At 38.4% G+C, this 13,236-nt stretch overlaps 1 protein-coding gene across 5 annotated transcripts in view; it reads right to left on the reverse strand.

Moving 5' to 3' along the window:
* Nucleotides 1–752: 752 nt before the first annotated feature.
* Nucleotides 753–13,236, reverse strand: part of VEZF1 (vascular endothelial zinc finger 1) — a 29,450-nt gene continuing 16,966 nt past the window's right edge. For 2 of the 5 annotated variants that reach the window (XM_088152574.1, XM_088152575.1), the window contains exons 4-9: nucleotides 12,554–12,737; nucleotides 11,051–11,092; nucleotides 7,814–7,957; nucleotides 4,520–4,558; nucleotides 3,705–3,749; nucleotides 753–3,104 (exon numbers count right to left, since the gene is read on the reverse strand). In XM_088152574.1, coding sequence (XP_088008700.1) covers nucleotides 2,677–3,104; nucleotides 3,705–3,749; nucleotides 4,520–4,558; nucleotides 7,814–7,957; nucleotides 11,051–11,092; nucleotides 12,554–12,737 — 882 coding nt within the window. In that variant the 3' untranslated portion in view covers nucleotides 753–2,676. The remainder of the gene's footprint in view (nucleotides 3,105–3,704; nucleotides 3,750–4,519; nucleotides 4,559–7,813; nucleotides 7,958–11,050; nucleotides 11,093–12,553; nucleotides 12,738–13,236) is intronic. The other 3 variants (XM_088152577.1, XM_088152578.1, XM_088152576.1) reach the window with 2 other exon arrangements.

Genomic DNA, 13,236 nt, shown 5'->3' on the forward strand with positions numbered 1-13,236 from the left:
TTAGCTTATGATCCACTTCAATTACTCTGAATTCTTTCCGCTAATTCACTAATCAGTCATTTCCCTTTTGCATCTGTATCCTCATCTTATCCAACTTGTTGAGTTTCAAACCTTGCCTTTTTCAGTTTGGGTTTTCATTCACTGTATTTAAAAGATGAGGTGATCTTTAGTACAGTTCAGGCAATTAAGAAAAGTTCAGGCATTTCACTATTTGCTTGGTGCTGACCAGCTTTATCATTATTTCAAACTGGCTTTGAAGCAGAGAGTGTCAAGATTTAGTGAACTATTTATCGGTGGAAGTAAGCTGTAGTCAAAAAAAGACACAACCCTTAATGTACAATAATAAATGTTGAGAAAGCAACCCAAAATATAAAATGCTAAAAAGCAATGCGTGGTGATCACATAAAAAGTTCCATAGATTATTGGAACTTGACCTGAAATGAAGTACTGCAGTGTATTCTCACCACCAGTAAGATATACTTCAAGCTCAAGGTATCTTGAACACATCAGTTACTGCATAAATGTACATACTTACAACCAAACTGTAGCTCCAAGTCCTTTGCATCCATTTTCTCTACGGACTGGGATGGTACAGGAAGCCATCCATATTTAACACAATAATTATGCCCTCCACCCACAAAACATATCCTTAAGATGTACTTCAGGAACAGATTTCAAATGCAGGATGCTCTGAGTCAATCGAGAAACAGGACACACATTTAAAGACTGCAGGGTAATGCACTCAGCTCAACTACAAGGTCTCTACATTTCTGTTTATTGAGACAAACTAATTAAAAGGCACAAACATGGGGCATATGTTTACATGACATTATAACAAACATATACATTAAAAGTGTAGGAATGTGTTCTTTTTGCTACACAGGAAGTTCCTAAGCTTTTATATATACAAAAGTTGTACAATTTGATGTCCTAAGGTACAAAAGTTCATTTATAAAATTATTTTACACTAAATTCTATTATTTTTTTCCCCCATTTTTACTATGTAATCCAAGCCCCTAGAACCATTTTCACATAATCTGGACATCAGTCTAACCCCAGACATTTGCCTCAGAAATACGAAATATGTCGCTTTTACACTGACACGATGGGTATAAACACAAAAACAGTAGACTTCCACCCTCTCAGGCTTGCCAGCATCCTGTTTAAAAAAAATGAAAGTATTGATTGCTATTGGATTGGCATCCTTGCTCTGAGCAAAAGCCTCTGAGTTTTTCCCTTCCAATTATTTCTTATACTGTCTTGGCTATAGGGTACGTCTTTAAAAACAAAGATTAAAAAGTGACTGTGACATGATAGCCTAAAAAATTGCTTCCCTAGATTTTCCATCCTACTTTATGTACAGATAAAATAAAGGATGTATTTTTGTGTATTTTAATGGGATTGTTCGGGGGGGAGGATTTCCCTTCGCTGGATAAGTCAGTTAACGGAAAACCTCCACAAATCAATAACTATTTGTTAACACAATTAACTAAAAGTACAAATGATGGTTGTCGCTTCTTCTGCAAATATTTACAAAGTTGAAGAAATCTGCACAACACTTGATTAAAGAGGGAACAAAAAGGTAAAAAAATGAAACACAAAATAATAAGATGCACTCTCTTGGCTTGTCCTGAAGGGGCATCCTAACTAGTTAGTGGTTAGAATAAAAACTGTATACCATTTTATAATATAAGACAAAAAACTTTTAGTGAACAACACCTGCTCTCTTGTCACAACATCAGCAGGTTCTGCTTGAGAGAGTGAGAGCAGACGCATGTTCTACCCCAGCACCTCCACAGTCTTCAAGCTTAAAGCCATTTTCCATGTTTCAAAGCTCACGGTTTGCTCTCCAGAAAGAGTCCCAGCTGGATTTCGACTAGAGACTGCACTCACGTAGATTTCAAATCCTCTTCTACCAGCCACAGCTGTCCCTTGCCAAACATGAAACAGTTCTTTTTAATATGCTGACTATTATGTTATATTCCCTTAGGGTAATATGTCACTTACTATTTACATTTCCAAAATATCAGGTCACAATCCCTATTGTTATTTAGAAGTTAGAATGATAAAGTTACCATATGCTTTGCATATCAGAGTTGGTATCACTTTTCCCATAGGGAATTCGGCCTGAAATCATCATATTCCCAAAAGGTAAAATGCATAATTACTCAAATGCATTTTTTAAAAAAAATAGGACCATGAAATGTATTTATTTAAAAAAACAAACACTACAATACTTTCTGAATCAGAGAGACACAGAGCTGGCCAGTTAGTGATTCACCTCCACCCTGTAGTTGTGGAAGTCTCCATATTTAGAGCCTTCTAGTGTTTAGATTAAAAACTGTTTTTTTTTTTCATTTGCGATTTCCTCAGTTACCAGTAATGATGATTTTTTAAAAATGTTTAGCAACTGGGCTCAGTTCTCATCTGATCTTCTTCAAACATCATTGCCAGTTTAAAGGAAAGAAAATGACCCAGAAACAGGTCAACAGCCAGCCAACTGTACAGGGATTTGATTATGTTTTTTTTTCCCTTAAACTGGAGCATGATTTTTTGCATCAAATGAATTAGCCTGGTTTCATTACTATGAACTTAAAAAAGAAAGGTTAACTGCTGATAAGGACTTGCTTTCTATTCCTCTTTTTAATACTGCATGAAGTTTTTGCTCTAGATTTTTTACCAGGGGGGAGAGGTTGGCAATGCCTGGGGAAGGAAAGGCATGCTTTCCACAGGTCTCATGGCTATATTTAAAGGACCAGCTAATGTCATTGGTGTTGGGAGATTCATTGGTGAGGTGATAGTGACAGGATGTGCGATGTTCACTGGAGCAGTGACTGGAGTTGGTAAATTGACAGGTGTGGTGAGGGTTAACGGAGAAGTCATGGACAAAGGACTTGTTATGGTAACAGGGTGGCCTAAGCTCATTGGGCTGGAGATGTTAACTGCGCTTGAGACATTGGCTGGGCTTCTCATATTCATTGCAGCAGCCACGGTGACTGGATTGGTGATTGTCCCAGATGCCACGGAGGAGGTTATATTGAAGGGAGTAGAGAGAGTCACAGGCGTAGGGGCAGCAGTGGACGTTTGGCACAAGTTGGCAGCTTCTAGAAAACAAGAGAAGAGATGACACCAAAGTTGTTGCTTTACTAAAAGACAGAGTAGAGAAGATTCTGAAGCACCAACAGGACAGTCCTTAGAATAAATTTTGATGCAAGCTTTTGCAAAGCCAGCCAGCCCTTCTCCTATCTACAAACCCCTTTCCCACTGAACATTTAGCCCTCTCCAGCTCTAGCCCGTTTTGCTGACAGTTTATGCCACAATAGCAAAAACATTCAAATCACAATACAGGATGGCTATCAGCAATTAAGGGCTTGCAGACAAGTTAACAAGCCTGTGTCTCATGTATCCTGGTAAACTGGCAAACCTAACATTTAAAAAAAAAATAGCAATGAATATATTCTGTGCTTTAACATTTTCTTTCATTATACAATAATAAATACTCTCAGGCAGAATACTCTGAAATGCAATTATTAAACACTAATTCTATAGCCTGTAATATCTTTAGTCATGCAATTCATCTGTGTTCAAGACATTCCCTGGCAATTTTTAGTAATAAAAAGAGGGGGATTTGTTCATTAAAACAGCACAGTATTAGCAGAAAGTCCTCTCAAGAGGAATATTATAAGTAGAGAGAGTGTACATACCGAATGGTACGTACTCTATAGCCTTCTCAAAGTTGTACTGACATTCTGTGAAGGTTTTAAAAAGTCATTATTAGGGACCAATACACAAAGCTAGTTTTCACTATTACCTGCTTATTTCATTTTAAAATAAATTTAACCACAACTTGTGGAATCATTCAATCAGTGTAGTTGCTTAGTTATTGTAAAACCCCAGTCAATGAGATGAGTGCATCAAACCCCACCAGTCAGATAGCTTTCATCTTGATTAAAAATGGGTTCCCTCTGGAAACTGAAAGAATGTGGCTTATACTGTAACACCAAGAGCACTCTGGGACTACTTGAGCTAGAGAGAACTGGAATACTATATAGTAAAGACAGATACTTTTATGTATCAGCACCACCTGCTGGCTATCAATAAAATACTAATGTTCCCATGGAGTTGGAAAAAGAACAGACTAACTACTGGTATTAGGAAAACCAGCAGCCACTGGGAATCTCAGCCTAAACAAAACTCGGCCATAAAGCCATTTGTGTCCATTTCATCAGATCATATTTACCAGGCGACAATGACATGGTTTCATGAGAGGCTTGGGCTATGACTCCAATGCATCTAAGAAAGTGGGACATAAGTGGGAAGACCAAGAGAAGACTGCACAGTGCAGGTGGTGCTACTGCCAATGCAAGAGAACGACAGGGTGCTTCTCTTTGTGCTGAGCAATTATCATGTTCAGTCTGGAAACTGCAACCGTGTACCCCAAGATACTTCAAACGGGGAGATTAAGAGAGCTGGAAGTCTAGCCTTATAATACAAGCTATATAAATGTATCTGACCCTACCTTGCTTGACTGAAGTTGGCCTCAGAGTCTGTTGACTTTCTGCAATCAAAATTGGGAGGTGGAGGAAAGGTGTTGCAATTAAGCCATTCAATGATACAGTTTTCCCTTTCCCATAAAATCACACAGATTGTATTTGAGCATGTGCACGATTAAGAGGTCCAGCTCTAAAGTTCTGGAACAAGCATCAGGCATTTATGTCTAGCATTACTTAAAGGCTGTGTTCACACAACCAACTAAATCTGGTTACTGAATTAACCCATTTTTTGAGTTTGCATAATAATGAACAAGCAGCTAGCCAAACAGCCTGGGTTCACAACACACACATATACACACAGAACTATTCAAAGTAAACATTAACCGAGCTTACCAAGTGTACATGCAACTAAGTTTGTAACTGACCTTGTTAAATATGCTATGAGCCTGAATGTATGATAAGACCAGTCCATCTAGCACAGTTCTTTCAAGTCTGACCAACGGTGCCCCTCCAAGGTACAGAACAATGATTGTTCCAAATCAAGGCTTTATTTTTTTGATCTCAAGATGCCAGAGCAGTTGTATTTTTCACTATCTACCGTCTACTACACAGGGAAAATTAATGTCCTCATCCTGACCACCATGCTCCTTAGGATACTGAATGTACACAATGCTACTCTATTTAATAACTCAAAAAACTGACCCACAAATTCGTTTCACAATACATGGGGGGGGGGAGGTGTGCCAAAGGAACTTCTGGATTTGATCTTTCATCTGAAAGCAAGGGGCAAATAGTAGTAATGTATACAAGCTTCAAGGTACCAAACATCTGCCTTGTGTGCCAGGAAGCCAGAGCAAGAACAGCAGTCAGATTTACTGCCTGGGTCTTGAGCAGCTTCATGCTGCAACTGGGGTCTCTGCCTCAACCATTCAGTTCTACTTTCAAGGTAACCCAACTGTGGCATCTTACTGTATGGCTGTGTTGTGCAGCAATCAAGTTGCTGGACTAGGACCATGTTCAAGTCACCCACAACCATGTTAGCTCACTGGGTGACTTTGTATCAGCTCTATCTCTCAGTCTAATATACCCCACAGGGTGGTGGTGGTGGTGGTGGGAGGAGAGAGTGCTACATGGGCTGCCCTGAGCTCCAGGAGGAAAGGTGTGGTATCAATTCAGCAGGTAGATTGTTGAGCCTTCCACACAAGAGATTCAGAATCCACCTCTGCTTTCTGTCCTTTCCAACTACCCTTCTGCTCTCTTCAGGCACCCTCCGCTATGAATCTTTCAGTGATTACCTCTGCCTCGCATTTTCAGAAAATACACAGATGCTTATCCTGCATCACATAAAAGGACATCTCTCACATGTGTCTGGATTTAGACCTGTCTTGAGGAATGATCACTGCCAGTCGCCTGCAGGAACCTAGGCTCTCTTTCACTGCCTGCATTTTTCTCCTTTTTAAGTTGAAGTTATGCTCTACCCTTTGAAGAGTTTAGTATTCTGTAGGTCAGCTCTACCTCATCAATTACTACCAGCTTCCTAAAAACTACTGGACTATGCATATGGAATTCTATATAAAACAGGGAGTAAAATGCTCAAACTCATCGTAGGCATCAGCAATAGGTGAAAAAAACATTAACTATAGGGGAATTAAGGTTTATAGCTGATGTGAAAAATGAAGGGGAACTCTTGCAATTCACCATGGTGCATCATAGTATGTAAGTAAACTGGATTTGAACTGCAGAAATCCAGGTCACAGAGCTCAACAGATGGCTGTGGGCCAGTTACATTCTCAATTTAAGTGTGTAACAAAAATATGCCATAAGGTAAGAGCAGGATTATATGTCTGTGGATGCTTAAAAGACTGCCACATGGATGGAATTCATTCACTGATTCAGCATCCCCAGGAGTCTCAACTTTTTTACAAAGCAATCTGGGGAAGCTAAGCAGGGAAAAAACAATACACTCAAATCTCTTATTGTAGGCTTCTCCAAAAGCTCTAAATCTCAGGGGGTGGGGCAAGTTACACAAGGAAGAAAAGCCAGACAGTTCATTCAGAATTCACATTTCTTTGGCATATTTAACACAAACATATCGGGGTCAACAATATCCTTCTATACAACTTCTAAAACCATATAATTTAAGATTGGTAAAAAGACAAGTCGGTGGTAAAGTAAAAATCAAAACAAGGCACCAAATCCCAAGGATGGAAATTACTCTAAATTTCTATTCTGCATAGTACATGTCTGGTATACACTATTATATTTGCTTTAGGATTCTTTGCAATGAGAAGTGGTATAAAATAGATTTAATATTATAAAATAAAAAGAAACACTAATTTTAAACACTGAAATAGATGCCTTGGTAAAAATCATTACAATAATAAAAACTGCTTATTTATTTTATATAAGCCATCAAAATACATACAACTCTCCCCTTCCATTAATATGGAACACACAGACACACACACACACAAACACACGGTTCCATATTAAATGTGTAGTTCTTTTAACTTCTAATAGCTATTGAACATCTTCTTGTCTCACTAGTTTCCAGAGTTAAAAGGAAATGTGCCATAAAAAGGCAACCTAATGGCTAATAGAAGTCACCATGGCAAAAGGAAACCACAGCATTTTTTATTTCTAAAAATATATAAGCAAACAGCAAGAATTAATAAAAAGTCAAACCAACTTTATAAAACTGGAAGACAGATGCAACTGCAATAAGACAGGCATCAAGGTCAAGAATCATGGAGGCTGGATGCCTTCTAGGCAAATTAAAGTGCTTGAGAAAAACTGAAAATATCCACCTTATGAAGAATTATAAACCAGTTTAATTTTTCAGGCTTCCTCCAAGTTGTAGAGAATTTCCTCTGTGGAAGCCTGAAAACCAGTGTTGTAAAGTGGCCCTATTGACATCAGACTGAAGCTCCAACAAGCAACTTAAACGGACAGCTAGGGCATTGAGTATGTGTTATGCATAAACTGATTAAGTAACAGAAAACTCAGATCCTCTTGGAAATTATGTCCCCAACTTGGACATAGGGCAAGAGCTCAAAATTTTGACATAAACAACAAATGGGCAACCCAGCAAGCTACAATATCTCCTAGCCTGGCTTTCATAAAGCATCTGCTTGAGACGATCAAGAAGTAAAAATCTATGGCAAGACAGACTCATCATCACAGTCACCTGAGATTATCCAGTAGCAGTTGCCCCTGCACATTTATATAGCATGAATTTATTCCATGTTTCTTGCCCACTATACCAGTCACATATACATATACGAAATTAACTCCGACAGCCTGCAGCCATCGATTTTTACCTTTTTTCCTTGCTTTAACAGCTTCTTCCCATAGTCTCAAGGTCTCTACTTGTTTTCCAGGCCAGTTTGTGACATGTTGTTGTTGTGGTTGCTGCTGCTGCTGCTGCTGCTGCTTCTGGTTGTTGCTCTCTTCATTCATACAGGCTGTTCCAGTGAAATTATTTTTTAAGAAAGAGGTAGACATACACATAGGTGCAAATTAGAATTTTCCCAGTCAGAAGGAAGAATGTGGCTGAAGTTAAGAAGCATATTTTACAGACTCTAAACACAGTATTAATATTTCCACAAATGTTCTCCATAATGAACAACAAAACAAGTGATTTTGTTGGTTTAGCACAGGAACAGCCCAAGTGAGCCTCTTCGCAAGCTAAAGAAGGAAGGCAACAGGAGAGAATTCCCACTAAAATAACAATTAATATCCAGCCGCCCCAGTTCATGGGTTTAGAGATTGACAGAAAAACAGGGAGAGTAAGCAAGAATCCATTCTGCTTTTGGATGCTTGTCTGCAGGCATATTGCAACTTTGTTGTATGCAGATGACATAGTACTCCTATCACAAACACAAATTGGACTCATAGGAGCCATGAGTGCTCTGGCCAGTTATTGCTCTGAAGAAGCTTTCAAAATCAATTATAGCAAGACTAACATTTTGGTCTTTGCAAAGAAACCTAAACTGCACATCTGGAGGATAAACGGCCAGAAAACTGAACAAGTTAAATCCTTTAAATATTTGGGCATGGTTTTTCATAGCTCCACTAAACGCAGTGCGCACCAAAGCTACATTATACAAAACGCTCAAAAAACAGTGGCTGCAATTCAATCCTTTTACTTTACGAGGGGAGCACAGCATATCCCAGCAGCAATGAAGCTATACTCAGCTAAGGCTCGCATACAATTACTCTTCGGTGCCCAGCTAGGACCCTATCCCTCTTTTACAATTTGGATTGAACCCTTTCCAAATTCAAATACTTCAGGTAGACCCTTGTATCCCAAATGTAGCACTAAGGAGGGAAGCAGTGTTTTCCAAAGTCGAAACAGGCGCATGGACTTGCATTATAGCACATTGGCTGAAACGACTGTTTTTCCCTAAAGGTTTGGGTTCTTTCCTTATCAAGGATAATTATAAATCAGTATGGTTCAAGACTATCTTATAAAAACTTCAACATCTCGGCTTCTCTAGTGAGGCATTCCTAATGATGGGCTACAAGTGTGCACTCAGTGAATTCAAACAGCGTGCCAAAGACCTGGAAATCCAGCAGGACCAGTCCGCTTTGCCTAAGAATGTTTTTTTGAACAGTCAAGCCTTTTCTTACAAGCCAGCAAGATACCTAAATTACATAACTGTCTCCAAATTTCAGAGGGCATTAACTCTAGCACGCCGTAATACTCTTCCTACAGCAGTTTTGGAGGTCCAATACAAAAAAGTCCCATATGAGCTGAGATTGTGCCGCTGTGGACAAGGGGCTATTGAAACTATAGCACATGTCCTGTTATACTGTACTTTCAATAAGGACTCGCAAACCCATTTAATAACTCCTCATCTGATAAAATATCCAGGAAATTCTGATCTTTTTTATGTTGCTATCTGATCAGAATGATTTAGTTTCCCTGAATGTGGCTAAATTTTGTTATACTGTCTGCAAAATTAGGCAGATTTTGACTGCCCACTGATGACCCCACCAATCTGTAAATATATTATAATGTGCTGTTCATTTCATTTAATGCATTTTTAATGTATTTCAATGTATTTTTATTTGTAATTCTGGTCCATGACCATAATAAAGATGATGATGATGCTTGTTTGCCAACGAAATGAAGCTGTTAAGATACAATCCCTACTCAAGTTTCAACCAAATCTACTGAAGTTTAGAGTTTGTCATGAGTGAAAGATCTGATGATTAAATGGAACCATACAAAGTGTAACACAAGCTAGAATCTAACTAATCTTATTCATCTCAAGCTGTAAAAAGCAGATATTTTTTAATATTTCACTACTGATAAGCATGTCGTGAAGAATCTCATTAGCACGTTGAGAGTACCAAGCAGTGATTTAAAAAAATTACAAGACAGCTATGTGCAATATGGTGGCTTTAGAGAATTTCTTCAAACATGTCTGATACAAAGTATCGATGAAGGCTTTCATGGCCAGCCTCAATGAGCTTCCGGGCTAAGAAGCGTGCTACAGAGCAGACCACTTTCACCACTGAATATGCCAGCCACAGTTGCTGGTGAAACATCAGGAGACCAAATAATTAGAACCTGGTCTATTAGCCCAGAAGCTCATCTCCACTGGATGTCTGATACAATTTCAGTCCTGCAAAATCTGTTCACCCAGCTATTATTTAAATATACACAGAGACAGACAGTGGATCAGTGTAGCCTAAGTTTACCAAGCAAATGCATACATTTGAGATCTCCTTAATCTCAGAGGCAACAGAACCCAGTTTTCAATGATATAAGAAAGCGAAACGTTCTTAGGTATGAAATATAATAATCCAGCATTCAATTACAGCAACCAGCAGGTTAGAATGCTCATTAGAAATTGGCCACTAGTCTATGCCGTGCCTTCTACTATCTCTTGTGTCACTTTCATGGTCTTCTTCTTGGAAGAGGAATTCCTCCTGCAGAATGACCCAGGTGGTAAAGGAAAGCTGGTGGTAAAGGAAAGCTGGAAGCACTCATACCTAACTTAATACTTCTTCTAAAAGGCAGAATGATTTTACCATCTGCTGGGGCACATCTCAGACTCAGGCACATAAGACCAACTGCACTTTCAAATAGATTTAAGAAGAGGAAGACTGAATCACTGCCATGACATCTGCTGCTGGTGTTCCTTGACAATGTAGTTTAGCCCTTTCTACCCATTAAGAGTTTTAAGATGACCTGTGTTAGGAGAGAGATAATTGCTTTCCTCCATGTGACTGTGAACTGGAGGTACAAAATTTCTGTAATATAAATTTGCCAAAATAGAGCACGTAACCCTAAGACAAACTGAGTGTACACACAGAGCACAAGAGTGTGTGGTTCTTTCTTCCATAGTGATCACAGCTGTTGCTAAAACAAATGAATGGGAGGTAATAGGAAGCTTCTACCATAATGGCCAGTACAATATTTAATATCATTCAATAGAAAATGGAGTGCAAACAATCTTTGAAGTAAACACAAGTTATCAATCTTGCAACAAGCATTTTCTGACCAACATACTAAAACATATCAAATTTAAACAATGGCTACTCACAAGCAGGAAGATGCAGATTTTCTTGCTTGAAAAACCCAAATTCTGCAATGTAAATGAAAAGTAAATGAAACTAGCTCTGTATAATTTATTCCACTGAGTCTATGTAATAGATACAAGTTATACTTTGGATATGAAGAATCTGAATGAAATTCCTGTCAAGCCATGAAGCTCATGAAAATAACTGTTTCAGCCTAACTTACCTTTCCTGGACTGTTGCAGGAACAACATTTATTCTGAACCAACCCAATATCTGAAAAACTTAGAACAGGAAAGGCAGTACTGTGAAGGGCTATTGCAAAACCCTTCTCACAATTGTACTTTTGAAACATTACATAGATTCCCATGCCTTAGTATTTAAAAACAGACACATTAGCATAAACTTATGTTATTTCATCTATGTTTGGGCAACCACAGAAATAGGGCCTATAGAAAATTACTGTATCCATTTATATAGATGTTTTAATCAAATATGATCTGCATATGCACAAGAATAGGATGACAGAGCTGGCAGATGAATCTTGTAGTTCTTTAGGCAACAGGTGGCAGATGCCTTTTGACGTGTTCTATAACTGGAAAAATGCTAGTACATGAGAGAGAATATTCTATTGTAGGTGGCTTCCTGTGCTACACTCGTACTTGCAGAACAGCTAACAAAAACATGGTCCTTTAGGCGCAGACTATTCTATTGCCTCATCTCTTTACTGCCTCATTCTACTGCGTGCATCAGCCAGATTTCATTGTAACATACAGAGAAAACTAACATTTCCAGAATTCTTGCCTACACACCTAAGCAAAAACCTTACACAACTCCATTTAACTAATTAACTGTTTACAAACATAAGCTATGGTTCCACAGATTTTGAAAAATGTAACCCTAATCTACTCTTAGAGGAACCCATGGTAAACGCATCCATTGATCTTCCTATTTTGTTTGCCCATAGTATGAACACATTTGAGCTTCTAATTTAAGAACTGAAGGAAATGGTAAAGAGGCTTCAGAGAGGAACTGAAGTGAACTATTGGGCAGTCCTAGTCTCCAGTAATCTCCAAGTCTTCACCAATTAAACTTTTTATAGACTTGGCATGACTGGGCATTTTTTGCTGAAACAGCTGAAGATTTACCTTCAGTAATACCTGCATCAGGATGAATACTTGTTTTTCCAAGTACTTGTTTAGTCATCAGTCCTAGCATGCCAAGGACACGGAAGCAGCAATTCAAAGACTGCTGAAATCAACAGGATTCCTTACAGTGTTCAAAGGCTTTGGAGAGACGCTACATTCAAAGTTTTAAACCTGGCAGTTTTCAGATTGCTTCTTTTAAGAGGAAAAAATGTTTCCAAAAACCACTCCATAAATATAAATTCCCATCCTCACAGATCAAATTTATAAGATACCAGTCCCATCTTATATGACCTAAATCATCGGGGGGGGGGTTATTTTAAACAATTGCATGCTCTACTTCAGAGGGCACAATAAAGTCTTTTTTAAAAAGTAGCCACTTACTTTTATTGATGCCTTGTTTACAGGTATTACAATTGATGCTTTGGCTCTGCCCATGAGTCTTTAAGTGGCTGGTAATATATGCTGCACTCAGAAGTTTACCACAGATATTACATGACACTTTTCCTTCGTGGCGCACCATGTGAGTCCGCAGCCTGTCTTTGGTAGCAAAGGCAGCTGTGCAGGTCTACACAGAAAAAAAAAGAAGACCTAAAGCAGAATACTAATTTACTGAACACTAATATTTAACTGTAAGTGCATGATAAATACCTTGAATGCTCCATAAAAAATCCCTACAGAGGAAGTTAATGGGATTCAGTTCAACACTCTCCAGATGTGTGCAACTAATAAGTACATACAATGACTATGACATAATCAAACAGGTAGGGCTATTGCTCCCACAGTAACAATGCCTATCAGTACATACGTTTAGAAACAATAAAGTAGTAAACCTAAGTTTGGACTGTAGTAGTACACAGGAAAGATGTTTTGCATACATGTAGGGAAGCAGGAAGAATCATGAATAAGTGCTCTTAATGGAACAAAGTTTTCTATCTGGATGGACTGGACTATAACATTATGTGAAATTTACTAAATTAGAATAAATAGAAAATCACTTTAACTCCCATACTGCAAATAATAACAACAACAACAACAATAGTAGTAGTAGTAATTTTATATGCCGC

This window comes from Python bivittatus, unplaced genomic scaffold, assembly GCF_059951505.1.
Source record: "Python bivittatus isolate LINGU-HERP-01145 unplaced genomic scaffold, Pbiv_v1 ctg000690_np1212, whole genome shotgun sequence".
Lineage (NCBI taxonomy): Eukaryota > Metazoa > Chordata > Lepidosauria > Squamata > Pythonidae > Python > Python bivittatus.